The sequence below is a fragment of the Alternaria rosae genome (assembly GCF_020736505.1).
Source record: "Alternaria rosae strain MPI-PUGE-AT-0040 chromosome Unknown BKA58scaffold_7, whole genome shotgun sequence".
Lineage (NCBI taxonomy): Eukaryota > Fungi > Ascomycota > Dothideomycetes > Pleosporales > Pleosporaceae > Alternaria > Alternaria rosae.
In genome coordinates this window covers 1,179,942-1,207,347 of record NW_025763576.1, presented here as the reverse complement: position 1 = coordinate 1,207,347, position 27,406 = coordinate 1,179,942, and the positions used below count along the sequence as shown (strand labels likewise).

The 27,406-nt window shown below is 53.9% G+C and overlaps 9 protein-coding genes across 9 annotated transcripts; 7 read left to right on the top strand and 2 right to left on the bottom strand.

The window, feature by feature from the left end:
* Positions 1 to 2,383: 2,383 nt before the first annotated feature.
* BKA58DRAFT_388503 (secretion pathway protein Sls2/Rcy1) lies at positions 2,384 to 5,842 on the top strand. Its single transcript, XM_046170663.1, has 3 exons — positions 2,384 to 2,863; positions 2,913 to 5,277; positions 5,324 to 5,842. Exons 1-3 carry the CDS (start codon positions 2,752 to 2,754, stop codon positions 5,592 to 5,594), a joined length of 2,748 nt encoding a protein of 915 aa, XP_046023379.1. The 5' UTR covers positions 2,384 to 2,751; the 3' UTR covers positions 5,595 to 5,842.
* An 880-nt stretch (positions 5,843 to 6,722) lies between these two features.
* BKA58DRAFT_403575 (SWIB/MDM2 domain-containing protein) lies at positions 6,723 to 7,464 on the top strand (the record flags this gene model as incomplete). Its single annotated transcript, XM_046171797.1, has 2 exons — positions 6,723 to 7,184; positions 7,219 to 7,464. The coding sequence occupies 2 exons, from the start codon at positions 6,723 to 6,725 to the stop codon at positions 7,462 to 7,464; spliced, it is 708 nt and encodes a 235-aa protein (XP_046023378.1).
* A 532-nt stretch (positions 7,465 to 7,996) lies between these two features.
* On the bottom strand, positions 7,997 to 9,802 carry BKA58DRAFT_364330 (uncharacterized protein). Its single transcript, XM_046168844.1, has 2 exons — positions 9,417 to 9,802; positions 7,997 to 9,367 (listed from the first exon to the last, which is right to left on the bottom strand). Exons 1-2 carry the CDS (start codon positions 9,688 to 9,690, stop codon positions 8,256 to 8,258), a joined length of 1,386 nt encoding a protein of 461 aa, XP_046023377.1. The 5' UTR covers positions 9,691 to 9,802; the 3' UTR covers positions 7,997 to 8,255.
* A 210-nt stretch (positions 9,803 to 10,012) lies between these two features.
* On the top strand, positions 10,013 to 10,712 carry BKA58DRAFT_403573 (tropomyosin; the record flags this gene model as incomplete). Its single annotated transcript, XM_046171796.1, has 3 exons — positions 10,013 to 10,030; positions 10,144 to 10,448; positions 10,550 to 10,712. 3 exons carry the CDS (start codon positions 10,013 to 10,015, stop codon positions 10,710 to 10,712), a joined length of 486 nt encoding a protein of 161 aa, XP_046023376.1.
* Positions 10,713 to 11,251: 539 nt separating this feature from the next.
* On the bottom strand, positions 11,252 to 13,760 carry BKA58DRAFT_422395 (terpenoid cyclases/protein prenyltransferase alpha-alpha toroid; the record flags this gene model as incomplete). The annotated part of the gene is made up of 4 exons (XM_046172827.1): positions 11,252 to 11,749; positions 11,875 to 12,132; positions 12,176 to 12,270; positions 12,422 to 13,760. 4 exons carry the CDS (start codon positions 13,758 to 13,760, stop codon positions 11,252 to 11,254), a joined length of 2,190 nt encoding a protein of 729 aa, XP_046023375.1.
* A 462-nt stretch (positions 13,761 to 14,222) lies between these two features.
* Positions 14,223 to 17,398, top strand: BKA58DRAFT_210446 (Rho-GTPase-activating protein 8). Its single transcript, XM_046166035.1, has 5 exons — positions 14,223 to 14,696; positions 14,747 to 14,928; positions 14,977 to 16,144; positions 16,193 to 16,474; positions 16,521 to 17,398. Exons 1-5 carry the CDS (start codon positions 14,648 to 14,650, stop codon positions 17,378 to 17,380), a joined length of 2,541 nt encoding a protein of 846 aa, XP_046023374.1. The 5' UTR covers positions 14,223 to 14,647; the 3' UTR covers positions 17,381 to 17,398.
* Positions 17,399 to 18,119: 721 nt separating this feature from the next.
* Positions 18,120 to 18,752, top strand: BKA58DRAFT_441718 (uncharacterized protein; the record flags this gene model as incomplete). Its single annotated transcript, XM_046173839.1, has 1 exon — positions 18,120 to 18,752. One exon carries the CDS (start codon positions 18,120 to 18,122, stop codon positions 18,750 to 18,752), a length of 633 nt encoding a protein of 210 aa, XP_046023373.1.
* Positions 18,753 to 19,194: 442 nt separating this feature from the next.
* Positions 19,195 to 23,380, top strand: BKA58DRAFT_210537 (SacI homology domain-containing protein). The gene is made up of 4 exons (XM_046166036.1): positions 19,195 to 21,508; positions 21,559 to 21,858; positions 21,907 to 22,351; positions 22,401 to 23,380. The coding sequence occupies exons 1-4, from the start codon at positions 19,289 to 19,291 to the stop codon at positions 23,162 to 23,164; spliced, it is 3,729 nt and encodes a 1,242-aa protein (XP_046023372.1). The 5' UTR covers positions 19,195 to 19,288; the 3' UTR covers positions 23,165 to 23,380.
* A 154-nt stretch (positions 23,381 to 23,534) lies between these two features.
* BKA58DRAFT_210337 (uncharacterized protein) lies at positions 23,535 to 25,659 on the top strand. Its single transcript, XM_046166034.1, has 4 exons — positions 23,535 to 24,002; positions 24,070 to 24,598; positions 24,651 to 24,997; positions 25,046 to 25,659. Exons 1-4 carry the CDS (start codon positions 23,568 to 23,570, stop codon positions 25,394 to 25,396), a joined length of 1,662 nt encoding a protein of 553 aa, XP_046023371.1. The 5' UTR covers positions 23,535 to 23,567; the 3' UTR covers positions 25,397 to 25,659.
* The last annotated feature ends 1,747 nt before the right edge of the window (positions 25,660 to 27,406 follow it).

Here is a 27,406-nt window from a genome sequence, read left to right as displayed (position 1 = left end):
GCACATGGGTTGCACAGCCGCAGCCTTAGAGCCACACCGCGGCGGGGCACACTCAAGGCTCCCACAGGCAACTTCGCGATTTGGCCTCAAGGATAAGTAGCAGCCCCAGGTCCTCCAAGTCGCCTCGGTCGTGTCGTTGATGACTCCTGTGCCGGTACGGCTCACCGGCGCAAACACAGCCCGGAGCAGCATTCTCCCGATCGGTCGTTGCTGTGGTGCTGCGCCTCGTGAAGCGATCTCAGCGATAGCGCGTCTTGGACCTAGCAGGGAGGACGGGGGCCAGGGGAACGACAGCCGGATCGCGAGACAAAAGCGACGCGGTTGCACTGCAACATGCTGAGCAGCTTTTTTCCATGGCAATAAGGAATGCGGAATCGGTTTTCGAAACAAAACGTATGATGCGCCAGCCGAGATGCAGGAGATGGTGGATGGTTGATTGGTGGTGAAGGCGCAGCCTTTCTTTCATTTGTCGGCCTGGGTAAGCGGCTTTCCTGATGTGGCTGTTAGCGAGGGAACTCCATGACCATTCTTTTGGGAAACACTTACGACCACCATCACCGGGCTGACCATTGCCGGGGTTCTTGGGTTTGTACATCGCGGAGACCATGTTGTCGGATTTGGTAGTGATGATGTTGTGTGATGTTGTACGGGCGGTGTTCAGATTGGTGCAGGTGTGCTTAAGAGTGGGTAGAAGTGAGACTTTGTGTGAGACTTTAAAGATTCGCAAACGTTGTTTTGTATGGTAGCGGTGCAACAGGAGTGTCAGTACTTGTGACAGTGGACCGATAGCTGGGACATATATATTTAACTTCTGAAGTCATGGTCCTCCAGTAACTCATGATACTGACGTCTACCTTGGCCGTGTCCTCCATGATCCACGGGGCAACGGACGGGCCATCAGAGGGCACCCAGTACGTGGCCCTTCGGTGCGTATGGCAGGCACAGCCAACTGGAAGTGAAGCAATCGCACATTGCTTCTCTGGGATGACTCTTGGACGGTGTCTGAAAGGGGATGGAACAGGACAAAGCTGTCACCCCCACAATTCAGTGTGAAACAGCCAATCGTGGATCCGCCTCGTTGACCCGGTGTCTCAAAGAATCGTCGACAAGCCTGGCATCCGTGCCTGAATAACATAAGCTGTCGCGCCTGTGTGAGGAAGGTCCTGGGGGACTAGAAGCTGCGGAAGCCGAACCCATTCGCTGCTTCACTCTCCCCATCCCTGCACATCGAGGCCCGGGACCCAGCAGCACCCCTTCACAACCTTTCATAAGGTGTTTCTAGATGCCTTCTAGGTGCTTCGCCGAACAGGCGTTATGCCGTCATAGGACAGCGCGTCACCGCGTCTCAGGCCACGCGCGGTCCACCAGAGCCGCATGCGCTGGCGACACAAGATCACGAGATTCCCGGATGCTGCTCCCCTCCCCTTCCCAGCCACGCTGTCACGTTAAAACGAGCCACGCCGCCAGTGCGCGCTAGGTCTGGATCGGTCGGCCCGCTCTCGGAGACGCAGGTACAGGCCTGGAGGGTGCGCCTACTGACGTCTCGAGAGCTTTCGTCAGCCAGAGAGACGGCCAGCCAGGGCTCCGTTTCATCCCTTTTGCGGATGACACCTGGGCAGAGAGCTGGACTTGTGGCCGTGGACAAGACTGGGAAGTTTACGCGTTCCCAGTGGCCACGCCCTCCCAAGGTGCCCGGCTGCGCCCCAGCGCCCTTTACCAATCATCGACACACTGGTAAACCGCTCAGTTGCCGCAACAGCGTGTCTGGGAAAGCCCTACAGGTCGCCCTGCAGTGCCCCTCAGAGGGGGACTCTATAGTAGCCTTTTGCCTACTGAAGGACTCTTTGCCTTCGTCCTGAAATTGCCACCCAGCATGGGCTGCACAGCCAGAGGACACAAAGTCTGAGTCGAGCACGAAGGACTATGGAAGTCCTCTGGTCCCAGGGGCTATAACCTTTCGGGTACCACGCACGCCTCATCTTACAATAGCAACCAGATCTGAGACGATCCTAACTGTGAAAATCTTGGCTGGCGAGACTTTGAGTTGGTTTGGGTAATTCCAGACGCCCTGCTTGGCTGTAACTCATGATTTGGGTTGCGCTTGCCGGCGCACACGTGTTGAACGTTAGCCAGACTGAAATCTATCCTCAAAGACACTCGTCTCGCCGAGGAGGGTCAATCACCCTCCACACGCGCATCTACGATCGATGCACAGCGAGGCGCTTGTGCCGTCACGAAATGACCGAGTTGAGAATGCCATGGTCTGCACAGTGCATTGGGCTCGCCCCAGAAGAAGCTTCATCTCTACGGCTTTACTTGCTAGTCAGTGTGCATCGCCATAGGGTTATGCATCCTCAGGTACAACTGCGGCGGTCGCGCATCGGTGCCTAGTTACTTTCGTACTTTGCGCGTGTTGATTTGCGGTCGCGTGCTTCCAAGGTCGCCCAACACAATGCCTTGGAACGTAAGGGCCGTCAACATCAAGCATTCCAGTACCCAGAGACGGGAGGTTGGCAGTGAATGTAGTCCGCCCAGTCTTGCTTGCGTCATGTTGTAGATTCTAGCTGCCGGGCGATCAATCTGCGCCATGTTGGATCTACGAGACCCTGCCGCCAGCGGTCACTGCTCCACCTGGGCACCCTTCCAACAGCTCACCCCGCAGCCACCACGCGAAGCAGAGCTGGACCCCGATAATGAGAAACACACGCACTCGTATACAACCACCACAGTCTCTACCGTGATATCTGAACCATGGCGACCAAGTCCAACTTCAAGCGGGCGGTGCCCCCGACACAGCAGTCCGTCCTCGCGTCGCTAAGAACCACGCAGTTGGTGCACGATTCGAAAGCTGTATTGCCAGCCGGTAGGGAGACAGTACCATACGAAAACATGCGTCTGACGAAACAACGTAGAGCTCATCAATGCCATCCTCGATTATCTGCCCGTCGCCGACATGTTCAGCTTCGCGCGCACCTCGAGACGCATGCGCGAAATGGTATACGACGATACCAGGTGGATACAAAGGCTTCGGAGCATGGGCTGCTGGAATGAAGCTGAGGCCAAACAAAGATTTGAGGAATCCATGCGGAAAAAACTCGAGGCACAAAAAGCGGAGGAGGCCCGGAGATCTGGCGTTGCACTCAATGGCAGCACCAACGGGATGCCCCCGGGGGACGACATACCTGGCAAGACAAGCATGACACTGTTCGATGCCACCATAGAGGAGGATATGCTGCGCAAGTCTCAGGAACACCGAAGTAGACCTCGTGCTACCACGCTGGACAAGGGCTTCAATGACATGACATTGTCACCTTCTGGGACGTTGGCACAAAGCTCGTACGCGGTGGATCCGCAGGCAGCTGTGAGGGTTCTGGCGAATGTCCGTTCGATTCGAGGCATGGCCCGGCAAGAGTATGGCACAGTCTACGGAGCGCTGGCCCCGTTCTACTACGATTTGGAGAGGTCAAGAAGTCATACAGACCCTATTCTGTTTCGGACCTACCGCGATCCTGAGCAACAAGCTCAGATGCTGGCGCAGCTCAAGATATTTGCAAAAAGCGATTATGCGCAAGGTTGGAGTCAGCGCGAGGAGAAACTAGACACAATGACTGGCATCTTCGAGAACGCTGTACTCCGAGAGTTTGAGCAAGGCTATGCAGAGAAAGATTTTGACGGACGTATGAAGAGATTTGCTACCGTCCTCGTGGCTCTTAACGGCGGTGCGGCATGTCTGGACTCTTTTATTCACAATCACCCTTTGATGTTGGAGAAAGAGAAGCTTGGTGACCCTGCAGATTGCCTACGCAACGAAGTGCTGACACTGGAACCATCCCATGAGTTTTTCAGAGGATTGGCAAGTGCGCTCAACGAAGAAGCAGACATTATCGATCGTGTCTTTCCACCTACTGTGGATGTGCTACAAACGTTCTTTGAACGCGTTGCGGATGACGTCATCGCTGAATATCTTACGACTTTATTCGACGAGGCTCACGATGTAAGCATCGAAGCATATCTTAAAGCAGTTGCGGGACTCTATGAGCAAGCGCTGCAACTTGCAGTCTCATTACATCCTACCAACGCATCGAAGCCCGATTTCCGCGAAGAGGCCATGCGCATTGTGTCTCGCTGCTTTGAGCAACACATCGACCTTTACCTACAAGAGGAATTAGATTACTTCAAACGGAAGTCAGCTGCAGAGGTCGACCTTTGGGAGAAACGTTTGATGCAAGAAGAGCAGAGCACCGAAACTTTATACATGGCCAATGTCAATAGGAAAGCTGTTAAACAAGACTTTCTGTCATCATTCAAGAAGGTGGTCATGATGCCTGTCAATGTACTCCCAGCTATTGGCGGCTCCAGCGCTGGTAAGGCCAACGAAAGCGCAACTGGCATGAATGGCACTGGTACTTTGGACCCTACCTCAAGACTCGGCACTCCTCTCTCTGGCGAACGGTCGCCTACACCGCGAATCGAAGCCCCAACCACTGAACTTGCCGCCAAAGCAGCAATCATGAACTCCCGTTTGGAGGGCATCCGGTCGCTGTTTAGCATCGAAGTGGCGCTGAACCTGACACACATGGCGAAATCTGGGTTGGAAAGAGCCGCGCGATTTGTTAGACTTGGTGGTCAATCCGGTGAAGAGGCGAAGGAACAGTCTGAGCAGATCTTTATCAACCTAGTCCAGATTCTCGGCAACCGCCATATGAAGTTGGGATTCGACAAAGCTGTTAGTCATTTGGCTGACTACAAGCCGCGAGAAGTCGCGGATCATAGTAAAGAAGGTGTTGCGCCACTGGTAGCCTTTTTGGAACTGGTCAATGTTGGCGACTTGATACAACAGATGGTTGAGGTGTTCTATCTCCAGGAGCTTGTGGCTGCCAATCTTACCGAGCGCGACGATTTCCTCAGCCTTGCCGCAAAGGAGAAGAAGCGCTTTGAGGCCATGTTGGACGAACGTGTCGCTGCAGGTCTCAACAAAGGCATCGATGTGCTGATGGACGAAGTGGAGTATCTCTGCGGCACTACACAACATCCATCCGACTTCAACCCTCCCGTCGGGCCCAACGGGCAGGTGCAAATGTCCGACATTGGACCTAGCCAAACGGCGACGAAGATTGTGGAAGTTGTTTCGTCGCATACAAACATGCTCATTGGCAGCACAGACAAGAACGTGCTAGATGTCTTCAACCAAGAAGTTGGCGTGCGCTTGTTCACTGCTCTCTGCAAGCACTTGAAACGTCAGAGAATCAGTGTGGATGGCGCCATCAAACTCATCAGGTATGACACATGATCCATAGACCTAGATACAGACTAATTCCTGCAGCGACATGAATGCATACAACGCGTACATTGTCTCGCTGCGCAACAAGCCCCTGATGCAGTATTTTGCGGCGCTTCGCGAACTCTCCCAGATATATCTCATCGACGCAAAGGAAGCGAAAGAGATCGCTACCATCATTGCCGATACGGATCGATATCATGGCATCTTCCGAGCAGAAGAAGTGTATGAATTTGCGGAGAGAAGAGCGGATTGGTATCAAATCAAAAGCGCGGTGGAAAAGCAGATGTACGGAGTAGGATGTCTGGTTATGTGAAGTTGTTCGCGGCTTCAAGTGGCGTCGACTCGAAGGGTTGAAAGCAAGGCTGCTGGACCAGACTAGTGGCATGCATAGATTACCGCTTTTGGCAAATACTCTTGGGAACCAATAAATACGCAGCTTGCAGCTTGTGCAGGCGATGCGATGCATGACGTAAAGCCCATGCCTGTGACAATCGCACGCGTGCAAGCATCGTGAGGGCCAACAAGACTGTCGAGTTTGTTTTTCTTTGTCGGCTCGAACTACTTAGATGGTCGTGGTTCCCAGCCTCCGTCGGCGTACCTGAGCTAGACAGCGCCCGTGCATTCGACTTCACACCTCATCGCGCATACTGCAACGATCCATGAACCTTAGTTCTGTTCACCTGCCCCGTTCATCTCCACGACAGCGCCGAAGCTACGCTGCAACCATTTTCTACATTTGAGTCTCTTGCGATTCGAGACTGCCGTTGCTTTCCAGTGACTGCACCCCACTACGGAACTACCCTTTTGAGGCGCCCGACGTACTTGGCTGCCCGGGCACCTTCGCTGGCCGTCTCTCGCCCGTCTTGGAGGTTATTGCGCGACGACGAGAGCCTGTCGCTACGTGAGAGCCTGGCGACACTCGCGCCATACGCGACGCTCTCTACGTATCTTCTACATCCACATCATAGGTCCCGTTGGTGGTTCCAAGACCCTGGTACCAGCCGCGGTTCTTCGCACGACATAGCCACTACGAACATCGCAGCTGCATCGGAGCTCCGCGATACTCTGTGGTTTTGAGACTGGTCCCCGCGGCGATCAGGTCTCTACCTACAACGCCCACCTTGGCAAGCTGTTGCTGTCGAAAGTTGAAATATCGCAGCCATGGCAGGCAAGTACCCGCTTGCCGTCTGCTACGCGTATGTCTACATTCTAACGTGTCACAGCAGACCCTCTCCCCGCCGAAGTGCAAGCTTCCTACTCGGTCATCATCGACGAGATCCTACGCGCCAGCGACATAAACACCATCAGCGCAAAGCGCATACGGAAGGGTTTACAAGAGAGAGTCGAGGATGACCTTTCACAGCAGAAGGTTCGAAGCTCAACATGGCATACAACGGCATATACTAAGACTCGCAAATAGGCCCAGATCACCGCGCTCATTATGCAGCGGTTCGACAAGTTCAACAACGAGCAGAATGGCGGCTCCGAGGTTTCTGAACCTATACCCACAGTCGAGAACGGCGCAAAGGCCTCGAATGACGATACCTCCGACGTCTCTCACAACAAGCGATCGCCGCCCGATGACGAGTCAGTGTTGTCTGAGGTGGAAGATGTTGCGCCTCCTAAGAAGAAGGTCAAGAAGACCAAGGTCAAGGACGAGGACGACGATGCTGCATTCGCGGCGAGGTTACAGGCTGAGGAGAATGCGCGCATAGGTAGGGCGACACGCGGCGGGAACACAAAGCGGAAAGCAGCTGCGCCCAAGAAGACCAAGACAAAGAAGAAGAGCTCAACCCGGATCAAGGATGAAGATGACAGCGACATCGCATCAGGTAGCGGAGGCGAAAAGAAGAGCCCGAGCCGGAAAGGAGGTTTCCATGTTAGTTTACCTCCTCCAGTCTATGTCACCTCCCCGAGCCAAAGCTAATCACACCCAGAAACCCATGGCTCTCTCCCCAGCCCTCTCCGAACTCCTCGGCGAAACCCAGCTCTCACGCCCCCAGACCGTTAAGAAGATATGGGAGTACGTCAAAGAGCGCGAGTTACAAGACCCGGACGACAGGCGCCAAATCCGCTGTGACGATGCCATGCGCGCCGTCTTCAAACAGGACCGCGTCCACATGTTCACCATGAATAAGATTCTCAACCAGAATCTCTATGCCGTCGACGAGGTTGTCAACTGATCCGTCTGGTTCAGCAGCTCACCGTACTTTGAAACCCACGTTTGCCGACGCATACATGTCAGGCAGTGGAAGAGCAAGTAAATCTAATCTACACAACCATATACCGCATCACACAAACCTTCCATCCGTCCTCATATCACGACAATATCACGAACATTCGTATCCATCCGCGACAGTCACCCACGCTCAGAGTCACTCGTCGTCATCGTTTTCCCAGTCTCACTTGATTCTAGCAGCATGGCGCATTTACGGTGTTTTCCTCCTTCTTGGATTCCAGAAGCGCGCATCTTGGCCTCCTCCCTTTGTGTAGGGACTGGGGCAGGCACATGGGGTCTTTTTCCATCATCTAGTCCTGCGTAGTCTTTTCCTTGAATCAAAAGAAACTGGATGGATGGTCTGGGGAAAGGAAGGCAGAATGGGTATATGCTTGATAAAGACAGGGGCAAATGATTGGTGGGACTAGAGGAAGGGTCGCTTCCTCTGGTCGACGACGTTTGCCACATCTCAATGAAATGCTATTATCGAATGGACAGTCCGTTGACGGCAATTTTACATTGGTGATATATGTCTTGATGTGTAGTAGTGACAGTGAAACGTCTGGTGTTTAATACAAGTACAATCATGCTATGTATTATGCATAGGAAACCACCGTGATAGAATGTAGACCCAAATAATCATGCGCGTGTAAAGCAAGAGGTATCCAATACCGGTACTCCGCAACCCATTAACAGCACAACGACGAATAAAGTGGTGATCCGCTGATATGCCGTTTCCAAACTGTCTATTAAGGTCTAGAAGCCTTCAGGGAGTTGAAGCTGGAAATTTTCGTGATCTTCCTCGAGTGGATCTTCACCATGTAGCTGTGTGTTGAAGCTATTCATCCACGCATCATCGTCCTCGTCGTCGGAGCGTGACAGAAGCAACAACTCCATTTCACGCTCTACATCTTCAGCTGTGCGGCGGGGTTGCTCTTCCTCTTGACTTGTGACAAGTGTGGCATTGGTGGAAGTTGAGCTGCAGCGAGACACCGGGCCGCGACCTCGCATGGTACCAGTGTTGGTGCTGACACTGCGGATGTGCGTCGAGGAGGCGGGTCGGGGGGCGGCGGAGAAAGGAGCGGGCTTGGTGACGTTGGAGAGAGGCTTGCGTGCAGCTGGGGCTGCGCGTCCGGCGCGGCCTTGGGCGTAGCCGATGGTGCTCTTGGAGGCTGCTACGGCGGATGCTTGACGGGATGCTGTGAGCTCCGTGGGAGTTTTTGCTCCCTTCCTGCCTGCGACTAGTCCAGTGGGTACACGCGACTTTACAGCTGCAGTGGGGGCAGCGTAGCTAGGCTTGGACGGTGGAGAGAGTGCGGCAGCGGCAGATCTGGCTCGCATAGTCGATGGTCCAGTGGCCGCCTTCCTGAGGGCAGTGGGTGCCTTGGGGGCCTCCTTCTTGGGCTCCTTGATACCGTAGTACTCCCTCGTCTCAGCATCGTCCTTGGCCAGCTGTGCCGCGAGTATTTTGTCCATCTGCTCATCACGCTTCTTCCTGCCCTGCTCTATCTCCTCCTCAAACTTGCGCTGCTCACGGGTCCTTCCGTCGTCCTCAATTGGATTGTGATAGGCTTGCCAAATGCCACGGACCATGTCCTCGTTACTGATCTTGGGCATGGTCCAGTTCTTAGGTAGGTATTCGTCCATGTCATCTTCCAGAGGGACCTCCTTGGGGGGCATGTATTCGATCTCAGGCACGTCATCTTCGGACTCTTGCGCGACTTCCGGCTGGTGGACCTTGACTTTTGGGCGGCGCAGGCGAGGGCTGAGCTTTTGTGTCTTTGCGGAGGAGAGAGGCGCCGGGGTTCCAAAGGGCCTGGATTTGGCGTTGGTCGTCTTCATGCCCAGCGGCGCGCGCGTGCGCGGACCTAAACACGTCAGTTGTCTTCTTGCGCAGTCTGCCATTTCTTCTCTTACCGGCTGGCGTCACAAAGGCATTCTGGTCGATCTTGCCGCCCTTGTTGGTGGTAAAGAGCTCGTTTCCCTTGCCCTTGGTTTGCAGGACCGACTTTCCGGCTTTGCCCACGGCATTTTCGTCGTTGAGGGGGATCTTGAAGGGCGTCTTGGGGGCTTTGTTTCCGGGTGTTTTGGCGTTGAAGCCCTTGAGGCCGGCATTGAGCGACTTTCCCGCCGCGCCGGCGTGCAGATGGCGGACGGCGTTCTCCTGGTCGTTTGCTGCGAGGGTAGTCATTCTGGGCGTTACATTGAGCGAATCGTGTTGCTATCTCTATCGGGTGCTGGCGATGGTGGCATGCGACGCTCGCGGCCAGTGTTTACGGCCGGTTGCTGGGGCGGCAGCAAAGAGGGTCTGGGCTTCGCACAGGGTCCGGGCGGAGGTAGCGCCTGCCCGCATTATCAGCTTGCCCATCCGCTTGCAGGAGACAATTCTTACAACAAAGCACCACCGACCCGCCGCCGCACCACGTCCCTACATAAGCTGCAGCTCTTTTGCTCTCGTCACCTGCAAACTCCACACAAACACCTTTCCCCCGCACCACACACCTCTCGCAGCTATGGATCAGATCAAGAAGGTGAGTCTACGCATACCCCGCCAAATCCCCTTTCTTTGGTACCCAGTTCACAGCCGACGCCACAATGCACGCCTGTCGTACCAAAGCAGACGCTGACATGACGTTCTGCACAGCGCATGGAAGCTCTCCGCGTCGAGGCGGACGAGAGCAGCGCCCGCGCCGAGGAGTACAAGGCCAAGATCAAGCAGCTCGAGTCGGAGACGACACAGAAGGAGCAGGAGATCACGTCGCTGACGCACAAGAACTCCGTTCTCGAAAGTGAGGTGGAGAAGCTTGAGGGGCAAGTCAAGGTCCACAAGGACGAAGCTGGTGCAGGTGCTCAGGCCGGCACCCAGGCCGAGAGCCTCCAGCGCAAGATCCAAGTTCTCGAGGAAGAAGCTGAGGAATCGGACAGGACCATCCGCGAGCTCAACGAGAAGTACGTTCATTCACCCTCTGGTTCCATTGCTGTTCCCCTTCCCTATCTACCCTCTACGCTTCCGACCCCTGATCTGCAGCCACTGACACGTCACCCTCCAGGCTCCGCCAAACCGACGTCAAGTCCGGCCACTACGAACGCAAAGTCCAAGCCCTCGAGCAGTCCCGCGACCAGTGGGAAACCAAGTACGAAGAGATGGCCAAGAAATATGCCGACACCAAGAAGGAGCTCGACGACTTTGTCAAGGAGATCGGTAACATCTGATCTCGCTGTCGTCTTCTCTCTTTTGCGGTTGTTGACTGTATCTAGTCGAGTTCTGAGTCGAGCTTCGATATCGTCTCTCTGCGGATGCCGATTTCGAGCGCGTGCGACAAGAGGAACGGTCCGTGGTGGCTAGTGGCGGAGGATGATTACTACGGCATGCAGTGGAGCTTGGAGAAGAGGCAGATTTCACATTACATTCCCCCGTACCCCCTACCCTACCCTAAACCCCTATATATCTGTTTCCTTCCTGCGGCTGCTTGCTGGGCGGGCCTTCGCTTTAGATAATCCCTGAGCGAATACATTGTTGGCGGTTCCTGACACACATTTGTCTTTGGTACTCACATGTGCTTTGCCAGGTTTGACCAAGGAGCGGTGTACGACCCACTGCATTTATGCAGTGGAATAATGCTAGACTTGTGCAGAACACGACCAGAGCAGCGCACCAACATGCGGGTTCCGATTGACTTCGTGAAGGGGTATCATTGTCTTGACATGTATAGTCACTAGCTTTCTTTCCAACAAGCAACACATCTGCCTGTTTACTTGTTCTCTCTAGCCTCCTTCTGCTTCCTCTTCTTCATGCCCTGCTTCATGCGCTCCGCCTTTCTCTCCGTCTTGGTCTCGTACCTAAACTTCTTCTTCTTCTTCTTTGGCCTCTCGCTATTCTTCGGCCACGCCTTTGTCCACACCCGCTTCTTGCTCTCTTCCTCCTCCTTTTTCCTCTCCTCGTCAGCTTTCCTCTTTGCAGCAGCCTCTTCGTCTTCTTGTCCCGGTGTTGAAAAACCCGCTTTGGATATGCCCACGCTTTCTATAGTGACGGTTGTGTATTTGTCCTCGTCCACGTATTCGTCTTCCTGGTTTATGGGCTCTGGTTCTTGGAAGCCTGTGAACTCTTCCTCATCATCGTCGTCGTCGTCGTCGTCGTCATCGTTGGCGGATGTTTCGCCTGCTTCGCTGAGGTCGCCGTTTGCTTGCTTGACGAGTCGGTTTACTTCTTCGACGTGTCTCTCTAGGTCGACTTTGCGCTGCTCCCGGAGCTGAATTGTAGGGTATCGTTAGCCTCTGTACTGGTCCGAAAACGACCCAGAGATGTGCCGGTGGCATAAGACGAACGTCCTTGTCGCGCAACTTTAGAGATGGGATGTAGCGATCATGTGCTTACCTCGCGCCTAAACCTTAGCTTCTCCTCCTTCTCCCTCTTCGCGTTCTCCTCTTGCGCATGCTTTATCCGCGCAAGTTTGCGCTTGTGGAACCCGGTGAGGTATTCTTCGCGCGCAGAAAAGTCAAACTCGATCTTTTCGGGGACTGTGACGGCGATTTTGCGCTTCTTCGAGGGCGGCGGCATGTTCCTCATGGCTGCAATCTGTATTGAATGCAATCTGGAATGTGGGGCTGGGCGTGATTTGGCTCGTTGCTGTCGCTAGATGTTCGCAGAGAATGGTGTCGGAGTTTGGGAAAATTACCTGGCTGACAGGGATCTGAGAGTCCAGGTGGGGCCGAGGTATTTTGGCGCTACGCCGTCTAAGGACTACCATGAACCTTGGAAGGCAGGATCGCGCTGTGATGGCAGTCTAATTGCATTCTGATCAATTGAAATTTATTGTTCTAGATTCATGGTGACTGAGAAGGCCCGTCGCAGCCTTAAAACAGTGATGCGCGCTGGGTGTGTCGACTCCCATGTGTCTATGCATCTATATGTGTTTTTTCACCAGCCAGGCTAATGCTTTCTTGTGAGGGAGCATTTGCACCATTGGATTCTTTGTCTAGTCCTAGAATCTTCCTCCGCCACGACAGTGATTCCAGGTGCTTCTTCGCCTTGTGCGTGATACACAGAGCTGGGTCGACGTCCTGAAGGCCAGTCTCTCCAAACATGGCAAGGACCATGAGACCTAGGAAAGAATGATACATGTCGGGTGGGTCTCCTGTGACTTTGCCGAATCCTCCCACGAGATGTTGCGTCTTATCTAGTAACCACTTCCGGATCGGTTGCCGATCGACAATATCTAGATGACCGAGGAGTTGTAAGGGCGTGCAGGTCCAGTAAGCATAGCATGTATCTGCTACCTTGTTACATCGACCATTCACCCCAACCCACTCGAGTTCGAAGTGAATGTGAGGCCGTCCTTTTGTGTTGGTTTTTGCCTGTACTGATGGGTAGGCGCCCAACTTGACAAACGTATGCGCGTCATGGCAGGTTTCTGACGTGTCTGTCTCGTCGTTCATAGTATCCAGGCTGTCGTCCTCGTCTAGAGTCAGCGTCTGCCGTGAGACGAGCCAGTGCAGCGTCTTTGGGACGTCGGTCACTCCGCGGATGACACCGTCCGGTTTTTGTGATGGAGGTAAGGGTAGACGATCCAAGAAAGCCAAGGCAGCGATGGCGCAGCAGGTGAAGCCCGCATGCGCTTCATGGTAGGGCGATTCTGAGATGCCGCCGTCGTAGCACTCTGCTTGTCGGACACACGTGACGAAGTTGTCAACGTTGATATCTGGTATACCCTCACACGGTCCCTCGAGGTTGCCTCGAAGTATCCATCTGATAGCTGTAGCCATGTAGCCGAATCTTGAGTCGTTACCGCCATGGACGTAGTCGCCATCGCCCAAAGTCTCTCCAAAGCTACCCTCTGGTCTCTGCATCTTCACCAGCCATGTTAAGATCTCCTTTCTCTTGACCCTCTCCAAATTGTCCCCCAGTACGACCAGCGTCAAGAGAGCAAAGAAGGTTCCAGGAATATGGGCAGGGTCCCAGTTCTTGTTTTCTTCGCTTCTGAGGTCGCCATAGTTGGACCCTGGCCACGGGCGGAAGCCACCTTCAGGCAGTTGGCAGCTGTAGACCCATTCGATGTGCCCATGTCGCTCCTCGGCTGACAAAGCAGCGTCTAAATCTCCCAAAATGTCGAGAGCGGACACGGTGAAAAGGGCCAATAGCATGCGGTTGGAGTCATTGCTGGTGTAGAAGTGCGGCAGCAGAGTCTTCAGGTTCCGCCGCCAGTACTTGATGTGGCGAGCATAGTTGAGTTGTGTGTTGGCATCAAAGGCCGCTGGAGCCATGATAGGAAGAAGAGGTGCGTGGACCCGGAGGCGTTTGCCGAGCGAGATCTCGGTCCCGCTGCGAGGCGTGAGTTTTGATGGCGGGGCTGACCTGGAAGGCCAAGGCGAATGTCTGCGCAGAGTATGTAAGACGGAGGAATGATTAGCAGGGAGGGTCCACGCCGGACAGACGTGGGTTTCTCCTGAATGCACCTGTAGTAAGGCTTGTTCCGCGTGCAGGGTTAGTCAGGCAGTGATGACGGAGCCCCGCAGATGCCGCGTCTGTGGTTGTTCGGAGGAGCAACTTGGTGGTTTAGGGGCCCTGGCAGGGCGACAGCATTGGCACCAGCCCAGCGACTGGCGATGATGCATAGACGGTAGTAGGCGCGGGCTCGGACTAGTCTACCACATCGTATGCAGGGGCCGCGCTTGGGGTCGGTGAATTGCGAGGGTATTTATATCGTCCGCTAAAGGCGAAATGTCGGAAGCGCGCAAGATTGGTAGGCCTGCCTGACGCTGCCAGGGCTGTCACGACAAACGGCCACATGCAGGGGTACATGAGACATCATTCAGCTCTCAGCTCTTCTGCAGTCGTGCCCCAGCTGCGGCCTGCAAAACCCTCCTGACACCGACGTGCCTCAGTCACTGACTGCCCTCGCTTCCCCGACGCCGCCGCCGCCCGTGTCGAGTACCACTGCACTGCGCCCACGCACGACGCACGACGCACGACGCACTGCCCGTTACGCGAGTAGCCTCTTCGTAGGGCGACGTCACCCACGCTCGAGCACCGGGCCTGCGCTTGCGTGTTCCCCAGACTCACTTCTCCGCGCGCTCACTACGGCCGTTGACCGACCACACCTGTACCCAACTTGGTTGTTTCTTTTTGATACCCCACTTCACACGCCGCCATGACGACGGGCTTTGCGGCCTCTTTTTGGTCGAGCGACTATGCTGGAGGTAAGCTGCAGGCGCACCCAACACCACCCCGCTCTGGCTGACTCTCGCAGGCTTGGGCGTCCTCTTTGGCAAGCTGCAGCAGGGCGTGCAGGAAAACCAGCAGATCCTGACCGTGGCCCGCATGCGAGCTGATGCCGAGGAGGCCTACGGAAACAGCCTGTCTTCGATTACACCAGCCACGGATCGCATAGGCGGGGGCTTTAGCAGAGATGAGGGCGCAAGCGTGCGCAAGGTGCGTGAGCAGGAGACACGACGACAGCTCCAGGCTAACTGGTACTAGGCCTACGAGGGCGTGCGCACCGAGATGGAGGCCGCGGCCGCGAACCACAAGAAGATTGCGTCCAACATCCGAGAGCTTGTCGTGAACCCATTCGGCCGCTGGTGCGATGCGCATGCCGCCCGCGTGCAGAATTCCCAGGACGACCTCCAATCGCGCATCAAGATCCACGACCGACAGGCCGATGCTGTCCGCAAGTACCGATCGCAATACTACAACAAGTGCCGGCTTGTCGAAGACCTGGAGGAGGAGGACAAGCTTGCCTTCCAAGATCCCCAGAGCGAGGCCGCACAGAGCCCCAAGATGAAGGTGCCCACCATAAAGATGTCGGAGCCAGAAAACGAGGAAGAGGAGCCCATTGATCTTGGTGACGAGACGTACCAGCCCGACCAGATCAAGAAGATCCTCACGCACATGCTGGACAACATCAAGATTGCAGAGGTCAAGGTTCCCATCCTCGGCACCTACCAGAACTGCTCAAGCGGTGCCGATATCACTGAATACATCCAGAAGCACATGGCAGCAACCACCGTGAGCTATGCCGAGCGCATTGGTCAAGACCTGGTAGCACATGGCTTCCTGCGCCTAGTCGGAAATGTGGGAAACACATTTGCAAACAGCTCCCGCATGAACTACCAATGGAAGCCCAAGACCTTCCAGGTTACCGGACTACCCGAGAAGAAGCAGCCGCTGGCCCGCTCTTCTACCACTATGTCTAGCTCCTCGGCCGACAGCATTGCCGTTGACTCGCCCGTCTCAACCGTGCAAGAATACCTCCAGGGGTGGAACCCACTCAACAACCAGTACCCGAACGAGACACCAGCAGAGAGGCTCAGGCGGGAAGCGCACGAGTCCGATGAGCGCTACAAGGCATCAGTCAAGAAGCTTGACTCGCTACGATGCAACCTGGAAGAGGCTATGGTGGATCATCTCAAATTCATGGAGCGTTGCGAATTGGACAGGCTGAAGGCCATCAAGGCGGTCATCTTGGATTTCTCTGGCGCCGTCAGTAACGTCATCCCCAGTCTGCAGAGCACTGTCGACAAGATGATGTTGTTCCAGGAGACAGTCCAGCCTTTGGGCGATCTCCGATATATGCTCGAGAACTACAGGACAGGGCCATTCGTGCCTAGAGTTACGACCTATGAGAACTACTACAACTCAGTAGACGGTACGTCACGCTGTCTATTCAGATGCAACTATATACTAACAAACACAGAACAAACATTCGGTGTAGACTTGGAGGCTCGGGCTCGCTCAGACAAGAAGCGCGTTCCAGTGCTTATTACAACAGTCCTCACCTTCCTAGACAACCACTACCCCGACTTGGAGGGTGACGAAGCTCGCCGTGGCATCTGGCTCGTTGATGTTCCTCTGGCGCAGACTCACACCCTCCGAGCTGAGATTAACACTGGGAAGAGGTTCCCTGACGAGCTGCTCGAGAAGTACGATGTACCGATCGTTGCAAGTGTCCTTAAACTCTACCTGCTGGAACTTCCTGGTAGGTGTCGACTCCCCTTCCTCAGGTCCCTTGCTAATTGTGTCAGACTCGCTGGTTTCTTCTCACGTCTACGAGATTATCAAGACCATCTACAGCACCACCGCTACAGATGTCTCCGAAGAGACTCGGGTCTCTGTTTTGCAATCTACCCTCGGCCAACTCCGCCTCGCTAACATCGCAACGCTCGACGCGATCTGTACCCACTTCACTCGTCTCATCGAGTTGACTTCGGCCGACGAGACTTATGTTACAGCACTGGCCAATGCACTTGCGCCATGCATATTGAGGCCAAGGCAAGAATCGAGTTTGACGATGAACGAGCGCTACAGCTACCGCCTCGTCCGTGACCTTTTTGCGCACAAGGATGCCATTTTTGGAGAGTTGAAGCGCGCGAGCACGCTCACCCACTCAGCCTCGGGCGCACAGCGTCCACGCGCGATCTCGACGGATGAGAGCAACCGACGAGCAAACATGGAAGAGCGCCAACGAGCCATCGCAGCTCAACGCTCTCCTCGTGCGGTATCACCAGCACCTGGTTCCCGTGTCTCTGGCTCGCATCGCCGTGACCGAAGTCAGACTCGATTCCCCGTGAACACATCGTCACCAACAGAAACACGAAGGAGCAAAGGAGATCGTGGCTCTCTTGAGGTACCTGGAAGCGACGACAGCCCTACCAACGAGGAAGCTGCTGCAACCACAAATGGTACAACAGAGCCTGCCACTGTTTCTGTGCCTGTTCCTGCTCCCGCTGAGCACCCAGCGCCATCAAGTACCCGGGTACCTTTCCCACGGAAACATGCAGGCAGCTTGACGAGAGGCAATCGGGACTCTACCGGCAGCTTGAGGAGTGACGACACAGCAGCGCCAAGAGGGGTCACGCTGGAAGACAAGCCCATGGACGACTAGTGGTAGACATGGCCTGACTCCAGCAAGCACCTTGGTTAGGACGTGGAAATAGGAAGCCTACACCGCCCGGCCCGCCCAGAGACTCCCATGTGTACGAGAAAGTAACGTACCGGGAAACTAGCTAGGGACCCTGAGAGCGAGGTAGCATGACGGGCAGTCGCACGGCACCTGTGGAAGAATGAATAGCGTATGTGAACGCTGTATGATAGTTTGGGACGGGAAGACTGGCGGCATGTCTGATGGTCGTATGTGAAATGCAGCATGATAATCACGAGTGTAGACGGCTATTACAATATCATGTTTATCTACTCGGCCCTGCTTGTTGACATTGGCGGCTCCGTCCGTACCTGAGGCTAACCAGGGTGACGAGGACGCTAGTACTCAGCTGTCAGAAAAGCCCAGACCCCATCGTCACACTCGCATGCTGAGTTCCAAGGCGGAGCAGCATGGAATTGACATGGGGGTCAGCTGTGTGGCTGGGCACCGGCTGCCCGATCTGTAGGACATATACATCCCCTCTGGTGACTTTTTCAGGTGCCGTTCGTTTTGTGCCTGTCAACCCATCTTCTCCAGCTCTCGTTGCGCTCGCTGAGCCTCTCATTCACTCGTGGTGCGCCCCGTCCCGCCCTCGATCGAACCCCACGTTGATCGTCGCGCGAATCACATCGCGATCGCATCGCAGCTTCCCACTTTTTGAGGCCTCGCTGTCACTGCATACCCTACCGAGAGTGAAAGCGCCATGTGTCTGGTCAAAGTCAAGCAGGAAGAGGACCACATTGTCCCTTACCGCGTGGTCCAGCGGAACCGCTCCCCGCCCCGTCGCCGCGCATCACGCCAATCGCGCGACATTGAGCGCCGCTATTCGCGCACCGAGATTGTGCACGAGTCTTCTCCACGGCCGTCAGCATCCTACGTCGCGGTGCCCTCGCCAAAGCCTCTCCAGATTCCCGCACCACAGCCTGTGCCTGTGTTTGTGCAGCCTCCTCCTCCACCCCCAGCGCCCATGCCGGCTCCACCTCCACCGCCTAGCCACATCTCCTCTCACCACACCCAGTCACGCCATGGCGGCGCGCACTACGTCGAAGTCTCACCAAGGTCTAGCATGAGTTCTCGCTCATCGAGCCCTGGCCGCAGCGAATATGTGTATACGGAACGTGAGGTCCGGCGTGAGCGCGAACGCAACTACAGTCCGGAGAACCCTCGCTACGAGCACTACAGATATGTGGAGCCTGCATCGAGCGAGAGCGATCATTATGAAAGATACCAGAGGCGCGACAGGAGCAGACAGCGCAGTCGCAGTCGGGGCGGCTATGAAGACCCCAGGGGCAGCTACACGGAGACTAACACCAGAGTTGCGTACAGGCAGAGATGAGTGTCTTGTTGAGGAACACGTTCCCTGTTGGCTTACGATTGATATCACTACTTATGTCTTGAAGGACTTGCAGCATCTGTTTATAGTTATGACGCGGTTGTTTATAGCTGTTTATCCAAACTAATTTACCTTTCATGTTCGACTGTTCGTGCTATGAGGTCACTAGTCATGCTGCACCTGGACGAGATGCACGAACCAGCAAAGACGTCGCGCCGCACTTTCCGAGACGGAGAGAATCAGCTCCACATGTTTCTCAGCCCAAATGTCGCGTTCCGGCTGCCGGTGTGCACCTAAGCGATAGTCAGGGCAGCCTTGTAAAGCATCGGGCACCAGTCGAGTGGTGTACATCTAGGGTTGCGATCAGCATCCAGGCCAACATTATCTTGCGAGCTGAGAGCAACCGTCAAAGCACACGTGCTTACTTGCCGCGACCGTCATACTTGCGCAAACGCCTTGACTGCCTTAACGTGTAGCGGAACCCCGAGCATGATCGAAGCACCCGCGCAGCCCTCCTCCGCCCTCGTCTACCTCCGACCATGTCTATCCGTGTCCTGATCAAAGATTACCCACACCGCGCAATCGCCCTCGCTACCTCGACCCACGCCCTCGTCCTCCGACACAGCTCGTCCACCACCGAACAGACTGCGAACCCCAATGCCTCGTCCACGTCGCTGGGGAGCAATGGCGCCGGCGTTGCGCGCTGCATGGTCGAGTTCACCCGGTTGGAGGAAATCGATCTAGAAGACTATCGCGCGCTGCATTCGGTCAACGTACACGGCACATTGGGCTTGATCACCGTCAACAGCGATATCTTCCTCGTCGTCGTCAATGGCGCGAGCAAGGTGGCGACAGTACGGCCTGGCGAGACGGTGCAGAGGATATACTCGGTCGGCTTCTACTGCCTGACCAGCACAAGCTACGATACCCTGCTCAACGACGAAGTCAACCCCTACCCCACGGATACAATCGACGACGAAGGATATGAGATGGGCTTCGGTGGCAGGAAGGAACAATCGCCCATGGAACACCCGTGTCTGGCGCTCAAGAAGATACTCAGCAGTGGAACTTTCTACTACAGCTCAGACTTCGACCTCACTAGACGTTTACAAGACCGCACAACCGATGCCGCAACCGTGTCTATCGACAGTCTAGACGCTGGCTTTCTATGGAACTCATACATGATCCAGCCACTGGTGGACTTTAGGAGTCGCCTTGCGCCGAGGGAGAAGGACGCTTTAGATGCTTCGGGGATCCTGACGTCTGCCATTCGCGGTTTCGCACTGACCATCACGATTCCCAAGTCTTCGGCCCCCATCAGGGTGCAGGACTCAGGCATGCCGTCCTCCATGACGCTCATCTCAAGACTATCCTGCAAGCGGGCAGGCACAAGGTTCAACTCGCGAGGTATCGATGATGATGGGAATGTCGCAAACTTTGTGGAAAGCGAGACAATATACTGGGCGCCATCAGGAGCTTGCTTCTCTTATGTGCAGGTGCGAGGAAGTGTACCCATATTCTGGGAACAGCAGGCTGGTCTCCTCCCTGGACAACAAAAAATCACCATCACCCGGTCACCGGAAGCTACACAACCCGCCTTTGACAGGCACTTTGATAATCTGGAACTCAGCTATGGCACAACTCATGTTGTCAATCTGCTGAGCAACGAAAAACAGAATGAATTAGAGTTGACGCATAGATATCGCGGGCATATCAGGAATAGCCCTTTGAATCAAGGAAGCGACATCAACGACCGGCAGCATGACCTCATCAAGCTTACGGAATATGACTTTCATGCCGAGACGCGAGGACCCGGTGGCTATGAGATGGCTAGTATGATTGCTCAGTGGATCCAAGGTTCTGCTGAAGGATTCGGGTACTATCTCTCTGAAGACGTGGAAGAGGTGGCCAGGCACAATGGAGAAGACTACGCTGTCCGCCGGACAATGAGCATACTACAGCAGGAGGGGGTCTTCCGAACAAACTGCTTGGATTGCCTTGATCGAACGAATCTCGTGCAAACCATCATCAGCAAGATGGCACTCGAAATCTTTTTGAGTCACAAAGGCCTTCGAGCCAGTCAGGACTTTTGGGTCAGACATTCAAGTATGTGGGCAGACAATGGCGATGCTCTTTCAAAGATTTATGCCGGAACTGGAGCGCTGAAGTCCTCGTTTACGCGATCTGGAAAGATGTCGCTTGCCGGTGCTCTGGCGGACGCTCGTAAGAGCGCCACACGAATGTACATTAACAACTTTGCGGATAAAGGGCGACAGAACACCATCGACATGCTCCTTGGAAGACTGATTGGCCAAGTTCCCGTGCATCTATATGACCCGCTTAACGACTATGTAGTCGCAGAGCTTACGCGACGATCTGCGGAGTATTCAGAGACGGAGATGATCAATATTCTTGTCGGTACATTCAACTTGAACGGAAAGACGAGTGGTATCAAGAGCGATCTTTCGCCCTGGCTATGCCCGGAGGTCGATCCATCACAACAGTGCCCGGAAATAGTAGCTGTAGGGTTTCAAGAGATTGTCGAATTGAGCCCTCAACAAATCATGTCGACAGACCCAGACAGACGCGAGGCTTGGGAGGAAGCTGTCAGAATGTGTCTGAACAAGAATGCCGAAAAGCACAGAAAAGACGAGTATGTCATTCTAAGAGGTGGCCAGTTGGTGGGAGCGAGTTTGTCGGTCTTTGTCCGGGCAGACTGCCTTACGCATATCAAGAACGTCGAAGGCGCTCTGAAGAAGGTACGTCCACATTTACTTCATCTTATGTATTGCGCTAAAACATACTCCAGACTGGCATGTCTGGTATGGCTGGTAACAAGGGAGCCGTAGCTATTCGATTCGAGTACGCCAATACCTCAATCTGCCTTGTCACGGCCCATCTCGCAGCTGGTTTTGCCAACTACGAAGAGCGCAACCGCGACTATAAGACTATCAGCCATGGCCTACGCTTTCAAAGGAATCGATCAATTGAAGACCATGACACTGTCATATGGCTCGGCGACTTCAACTATCGGATTGGCCTGAATAACGAGAAGGTGCAACGGCTGTGCCATGTTGGCGACCTCGAGACCTTGTACGACAACGACCAGGTAAGGAGTCATGTTTTACTTGCATGGACCATAGCTAACCAAAAGCAGCTTAATCTCCAGATGGTAGCTGGCTTGACCTTTCCGTACTATTCCGAGGCCCGCATCACTTTCCCGCCGACGTACAAGTACGATCTCAACAGTAACCAATACGATACATCCGAGAAAGCACGCATTCCCGCTTGGTGTGACCGTGTACTTCGCAAGGGTGATAACATCCGACAAATTCATTACAACGATGCACCACTTCGTTTCTCTGACCACCGACCGGTCTATGCAACGTTTCAGATACTGGTGCAAAGGGTCGATGAAAAGAAGAAGGATGCCATGAAGGCTACTTTGTACAAACAACGAAGAGAGGTGGTTGGCGATACCCACGCGGCGGGCCGTCTGGGTGATGATGAAACGGACGACGAAGATCTGCTTGGGTACGACAGCATTGAGCCAGGATTGCCGCCTGCGAGCTCAGATCGGAGGAAGTGGTGGCTCGACAACGGTACTTTCATCATCTTTCCCGCTATAGCTTGGATACTCATCTTCAATAGGTTTACCAGCGAAAGCACGTGTGGAACCACCATCTAACAACCACTTTCCAAACCCTAATCGGCCCAGCAATCCGTTTACGCCTAGTCCAGAGCCAGACTGGATAGATGTTAGGCATATGCCGAGTAGTCGCAGACCAGAGCCACCGCCAGCACGCGGCTCACAAAGAGCACGCACAGTCGACTTCAGCGGCCCCTCGACCAGTTTACCACCAACGCAGAAGCCCGCGGCTCGTAAGATGATCGCTCCGTTATATCCGGGTCATGCCACTCAAATCCTCGGTTCAGACGGTGCGCGAGACTCGCTCAGCGACCTCCGCCGCAGCGGCTCAGGCGCATCCACACACTCCCTTCCCAGCAGCCTACCTTACCGCGCATCAAATACGCTCCCCCAAACACAATCCTCCAGTAAACCACAAGTCCTCCGCAAACCAGCCCCACCACCAATCCCCAATAAGAAGCCCTCTCTCCTGTCCAAGGGTTCCTCTCCAGGACCAACCTTCGCACCCCCTCCACAACGTTACCGCGACGATCCCCCGGAAGAAGAATCGAGGGCATATCCTCCGCCGTCAGCTAGACGCTCAATGGCTCCGCCTCCTAATATGACAAGGAAACCTGTGCAGAATCTTATTGATGATGACGGTGACAAGCCGGCATTGCCGCCGCGCACAGGAAGTGGTGGGAGTAGTAGGAGGAATTTGATGGATGATGAGCCGGACGATATGCGTAATATGGGCGATTGGGAGGTGCTTAGACCTGTAAGGTAAAATGAGCTTAGCGAACGCAGATAGAGAAGGACTTGGATTGATTGTTCGGTCTTTGGATACCATTCCATTCGTACAGCACCGGATGCTCAAATCCACGTGCCCACGTCCGACGCCTGAGTGCTTTTAGAAAGTACTTACGTAGATTGCGATCTCGAGATGAGATCATGTTGCTTCGCTTGATTTGATCGTAATGATCTAATACTTCAATCTAGTATAAAACTAAACTCTTGCGTGACTGTACGCGAGTTGTGACAAGGATTGATGCGACTCCCTGTTCAAGTCACGCGACGACGCGTGCAGTCGCGTCAGCGCTAACCCCATTGACACACCTCACGAGCTCCACTCACACACCACAAGCCTCAAACAACGCGACTGCGCATGCAATACATGCACCCATCACAACATGAAGAGAAAAGGTAGCGCCCATGGCTGTGGAGGCGTCCGCAAGAAAGCAAAGGGCGCCGGTGACCAATCCACTAAGGCCATCGCTGTCAATGCTACTCATCCAGTCTTACAACGCCTCTATCCCGAAGTCCTTACTCTGCGCCAGTATCTGCTCTCTCGGCTTCCAAGCTCATCGAAGAACAGGTACCGAAAGCTTTCGCAACTTGGATGTGCAATACCCGCTGGAGACAAAAGCACCACGGATGACCTTGACAATGCCGTTGTGCAGTTGCTCGACTCAGCATTAGTATGCACTGCAGGCGTCCAACCACAAAAGGACAAACCAACGCGTTTCACCGAGGAGCGTGAAAAGGATATCGAAGCATTTACCCAGCAACGATCGCAAAGCACTCCGGGCGGCACATTCAAGCCGGGATACTACAGGCAGTCCGAGGTAGGTCATACGACGCATCATCTACCTATAGCGTTCTGCTCGAAGAACTACTACTAAGTATACCCAGATCATTGATTTCGTAATATGGCGCTTGTTCAAAAGTTCAACATCTCACAAACCAGCACACTTACTCTGCTATGGCTTTCAAAGAGCAGCAGGCAGCAATCGCCGTGCACAAGGGAACAACGATAATCCAAGCCCATCTATTCCTGGTCTGCAAGAACGCCTACCTAATAGCTTCGCGAAGACTTTGAAAGAGCCAGTATGGTGTCGATTGCACGCATTGCTCGGTCAGGGCGGCGATCGCATTATCATAGACATGCTTCTGGAGTGCTCCATATTCATCCCAGTCAACGCTGATACGGGCAACTACTACCAACTCTCTGGAGTTCCTGTGCATGAGGTGAAATCAGATGAAAATCAGAAGAGCAACATCGCAAGAGTCAATGCGGATAAGGAAGGGCCAACCAAGCCTTCACACCTCAAGATTGAAAGCAAAAAGCCTGGTGCTATTACATTTGTGCGCAGTCGCATGCTATACGCTAAAGCAGCGCTCAATGCAAAAGGTGGTGTGAGATTCGGCATGCGCCATATTCGTGCGTTCCAACTGTTCTTCGAGTGCTTTATTGAGACTAATTCCATTTGTAGATGTTCTCAATCGATTCACCAATCGAGAAGACAAGCAAGAGACGATACATATCATGCGGTATATCTTCCCCCGTCAATTCGGCTTGCACAACGTCTTCACTTCCAAGGTGGATCCGCGTGAGACAGCCATGCCTTTCAAGGACTACACGCTGCGCGAGAAGGATATACATACCGCCATGTGCCGGGAGCTAGGTCCCAAAGGATTAGATGCCCAGGAAATAGCCAAGTGGAAACAGCGAACACCCAAGAGACTCCGGGGTGACGCTGTTAAACTGGTGGACAGACTTCGGGTTCGCAACCAGCGGTGCTCGTATATGGAGATGCTTCGTCATTACTGTCCAATCGAGGTACTGTTCTACAGTGACATGTATCGGAAAGTCTGCTAACTCAGACAGGGGGTACCCGTGTCAACGAAGCCAGATTGGAGGAAGAGCGCTCTTCAGCCGAAGGCAGATGTACCATCAGTCGCGGATCTAGTCAATCGTCGCACAAAAGCGCGACCTTTTTCTGTAAATTCCACTGTTCAAGAAACCTGTTTCACAGATCTGGCATGTCCAGCAGCACATGTATCGGCCTTTTGTCGCGCAGTCATATCCAAAGTTATACCGGAAGGATTCTGGGGCAACGAGCATAACAAGCACAATCTCATGTATTGGGTGGACCAATTCTTAGACATGCGCAGATTCGAGTCGCTTAATCTACATCAGGTTACACAGCACATACAGGTACGTATTTCCCTACATTGAGCATAGAGCTATGCTGACAGATTCTAGATCACGAACATAGCCTGGTTGCGCCCACCCAGCCAAGACGACGACACAAAGGTAGCCAAGTCGGACATAGATAAGCGTACGGAGATATTTCTCGAGTTCGTCTACTGGCTCTTCGACTCTTTCCTCGTTCCTTTGGTCCGGTCAAACTTCCACGTAACGGAGTCCAACGCGCATCGGAACAGACTCTTCTATTTCCGCCACGATATATGGCGGATGTTGACAGAGCCCGCTTTGAAGGAACTACGGATGAGTATGTTCGAGGAGATGCCTACTGAAAGTACGGAAAGATTGCTGTCCGCACGCCAGCTTGGTTTCAGTAACATCCGTCTACTTCCGAAGAAACAGGGTTTCCGGACTATCATGAACCTTAAGAGAAGACAGCAGGTGATGCGATATGGGACTATGACTCTCGGACGAAGTATCAACTCGGTGATGACACCAGCTTTCAATGCGATTACCTACGAGAAGGTCAGTAGTAGCTGGAGTCGACTAATGTACTATGGCTGATCTGAAGCAGTCATTGCGTCCAGATAAATTCGGCTGCTCGCTCTTCTCTGTCGGAGATATGCTTCCCAAACTTGTATCTTTCAAAGCATCGTTGCGACAACGGGGACTCGGCGATATTCGGCTTTATTTTGCCAAAGTTGATGTTCAGGCTTGCTTCGATACTATACCACAGTCACGCTTGTTGCGTATGATCGACAGTCTCATGTCGATCCAGGCCTACAACTCCGGCAAACATGTGGAGATATCCCCTCTGGGCCCTCTACAACGTCTCGGCGGCAAACATGTGGACCCAATGCCTCTCAAGAAGTACATACCGCATACTGAGGCGGCGACGGGTGTAACGCCTTTCCACCAACTCGTGCAAGATAGATTGGCTGGCACAAAGGCCAACACCGTCTTTGTTAATACCAACTTGCAACGGCGCGAGACCAAAGATGACTTGATGCAGCTCTTACAGGAGCATATCGAGAGAAATGTCGTTAAAGTTGGGAAGCGCTTCTATCGCCAGAAGACCGGTATACCACAGGGCTCAGTCTTATCGAGCATCTTATGCAACTTCTTCTACGCTCAACTAGAACACGATGTGCTCAGTTTTGTGCTTGATGAAGATTCATTGCTTCTTCGTCTGCTTGACGATTTCCTCTTGATCAGTATCAACGAAGAGTATGCTCAGCGCTTCGTACGCGTTATGCACAAAGGACACCCGGAATACGGCGTAGTGATAAAGCCTTCAAAGTCGTTGGCAAACTTCGATGTCACGACAGAGGAAGGAGACCGGATAGCGACGAGCGGCTCAGATGGTAAATTCCCGTATTGCGGCGTCTGTATCGATACGACGACGCTGGAAGTCAGCAAGAAAACAGAACGCCCTACAAAGGCCAGTAAGTGGCATTGCGCGCATAACGTCTATGTGCGGTTTTATATGCTAACCGTACCAGGTGTTGAGGACTCTTTGACTGTAGATCTGACCAAAATGCCTGGCCAAACGTTCCATCGGAAAGCTCTCAAGTAAGTCTCCTCCGGTACGCAAGTCCGACCAATCGGGCCATGTACGGGGTGAAAAGTCCGACAGTTTACTGATTTCTGATAGTGGATTTAAAATCCAGCTGAAGGCCATGTTGATCGATCCATCGTTGAACAGCGTGGCAACCGTACTAGCGAATTTGCATCAAAGCTTTCTTGAAGCGGCGGTGAGGTGCCTCGAGTACGCACGCGCGCTACCCAAGGTGCGAAGGACGTGTTCGAATCTCCTTATCAGTACGTCTAAACTTTCCCATTGTGAAGCATCGGAATCCCAAACCATCGAGATGCACATGCGGGGTCGTCCCGCGGGATGCTGTGCGTGGTAATGAATGATGGTCTGATAGCACGAAAGCGAACACGGCATACGCCACGAGCGATCGTGATTGCGCCGGCTACGCTAGCGAAGGAAATTGCTGACGGAGGGAATTGCAGAGACGGTAGACAACACGATTG

Bases quoted from the DNA above. Each gene is read 5' to 3' on its own strand.
- BKA58DRAFT_210337 (XM_046166034.1), top strand. From the start codon at position 23,568: ATGAAGAGAAAAGGTAGCGCCCATGGCTGTGGAGGCGTCCGCAAGAAA. The intron at 24,003-24,069 runs GTAGGTCATACG...AAGTATACCCAG, and splicing joins GATACTACAGGCAGTCCGAG to ATCATTGATTTCGTAATATG. The intron at 24,998-25,045 runs GTACTGTTCTAC...TAACTCAGACAG, and splicing joins GTCATTACTGTCCAATCGAG to GGGGTACCCGTGTCAACGAA.
- BKA58DRAFT_364330 (XM_046168844.1), bottom strand. From the start codon at position 9,690: ATGACTACCCTCGCAGCAAACGACCAGGAGAACGCCGTCCGCCATCTG. The intron at 9,368-9,416 runs GTAAGAGAAGAA...TGACGTGTTTAG, and splicing joins TGCCTTTGTGACGCCAGCCG to GTCCGCGCACGCGCGCGCCG.
- BKA58DRAFT_388503 (XM_046170663.1), top strand. From the start codon at position 2,752: ATGGCGACCAAGTCCAACTTCAAGCGGGCGGTGCCCCCGACACAGCAG. The intron at 2,864-2,912 runs GTAGGGAGACAG...GAAACAACGTAG, and splicing joins GAAAGCTGTATTGCCAGCCG to AGCTCATCAATGCCATCCTC. The intron at 5,278-5,323 runs GTATGACACATG...TAATTCCTGCAG, and splicing joins GGCGCCATCAAACTCATCAG to CGACATGAATGCATACAACG.
- BKA58DRAFT_210446 (XM_046166035.1), top strand. From the start codon at position 14,648: ATGACGACGGGCTTTGCGGCCTCTTTTTGGTCGAGCGACTATGCTGGA. The intron at 16,145-16,192 runs GTACGTCACGCT...TAACAAACACAG, and splicing joins CTACTACAACTCAGTAGACG to AACAAACATTCGGTGTAGAC. The intron at 16,475-16,520 runs GTAGGTGTCGAC...TAATTGTGTCAG, and splicing joins CTACCTGCTGGAACTTCCTG to ACTCGCTGGTTTCTTCTCAC.
- BKA58DRAFT_210537 (XM_046166036.1), top strand. From the start codon at position 19,289: ATGTCTATCCGTGTCCTGATCAAAGATTACCCACACCGCGCAATCGCC. The intron at 21,859-21,906 runs GTAAGGAGTCAT...AACCAAAAGCAG, and splicing joins CCTTGTACGACAACGACCAG to CTTAATCTCCAGATGGTAGC. The intron at 22,352-22,400 runs GTACTTTCATCA...CATCTTCAATAG, and splicing joins GAAGTGGTGGCTCGACAACG to GTTTACCAGCGAAAGCACGT.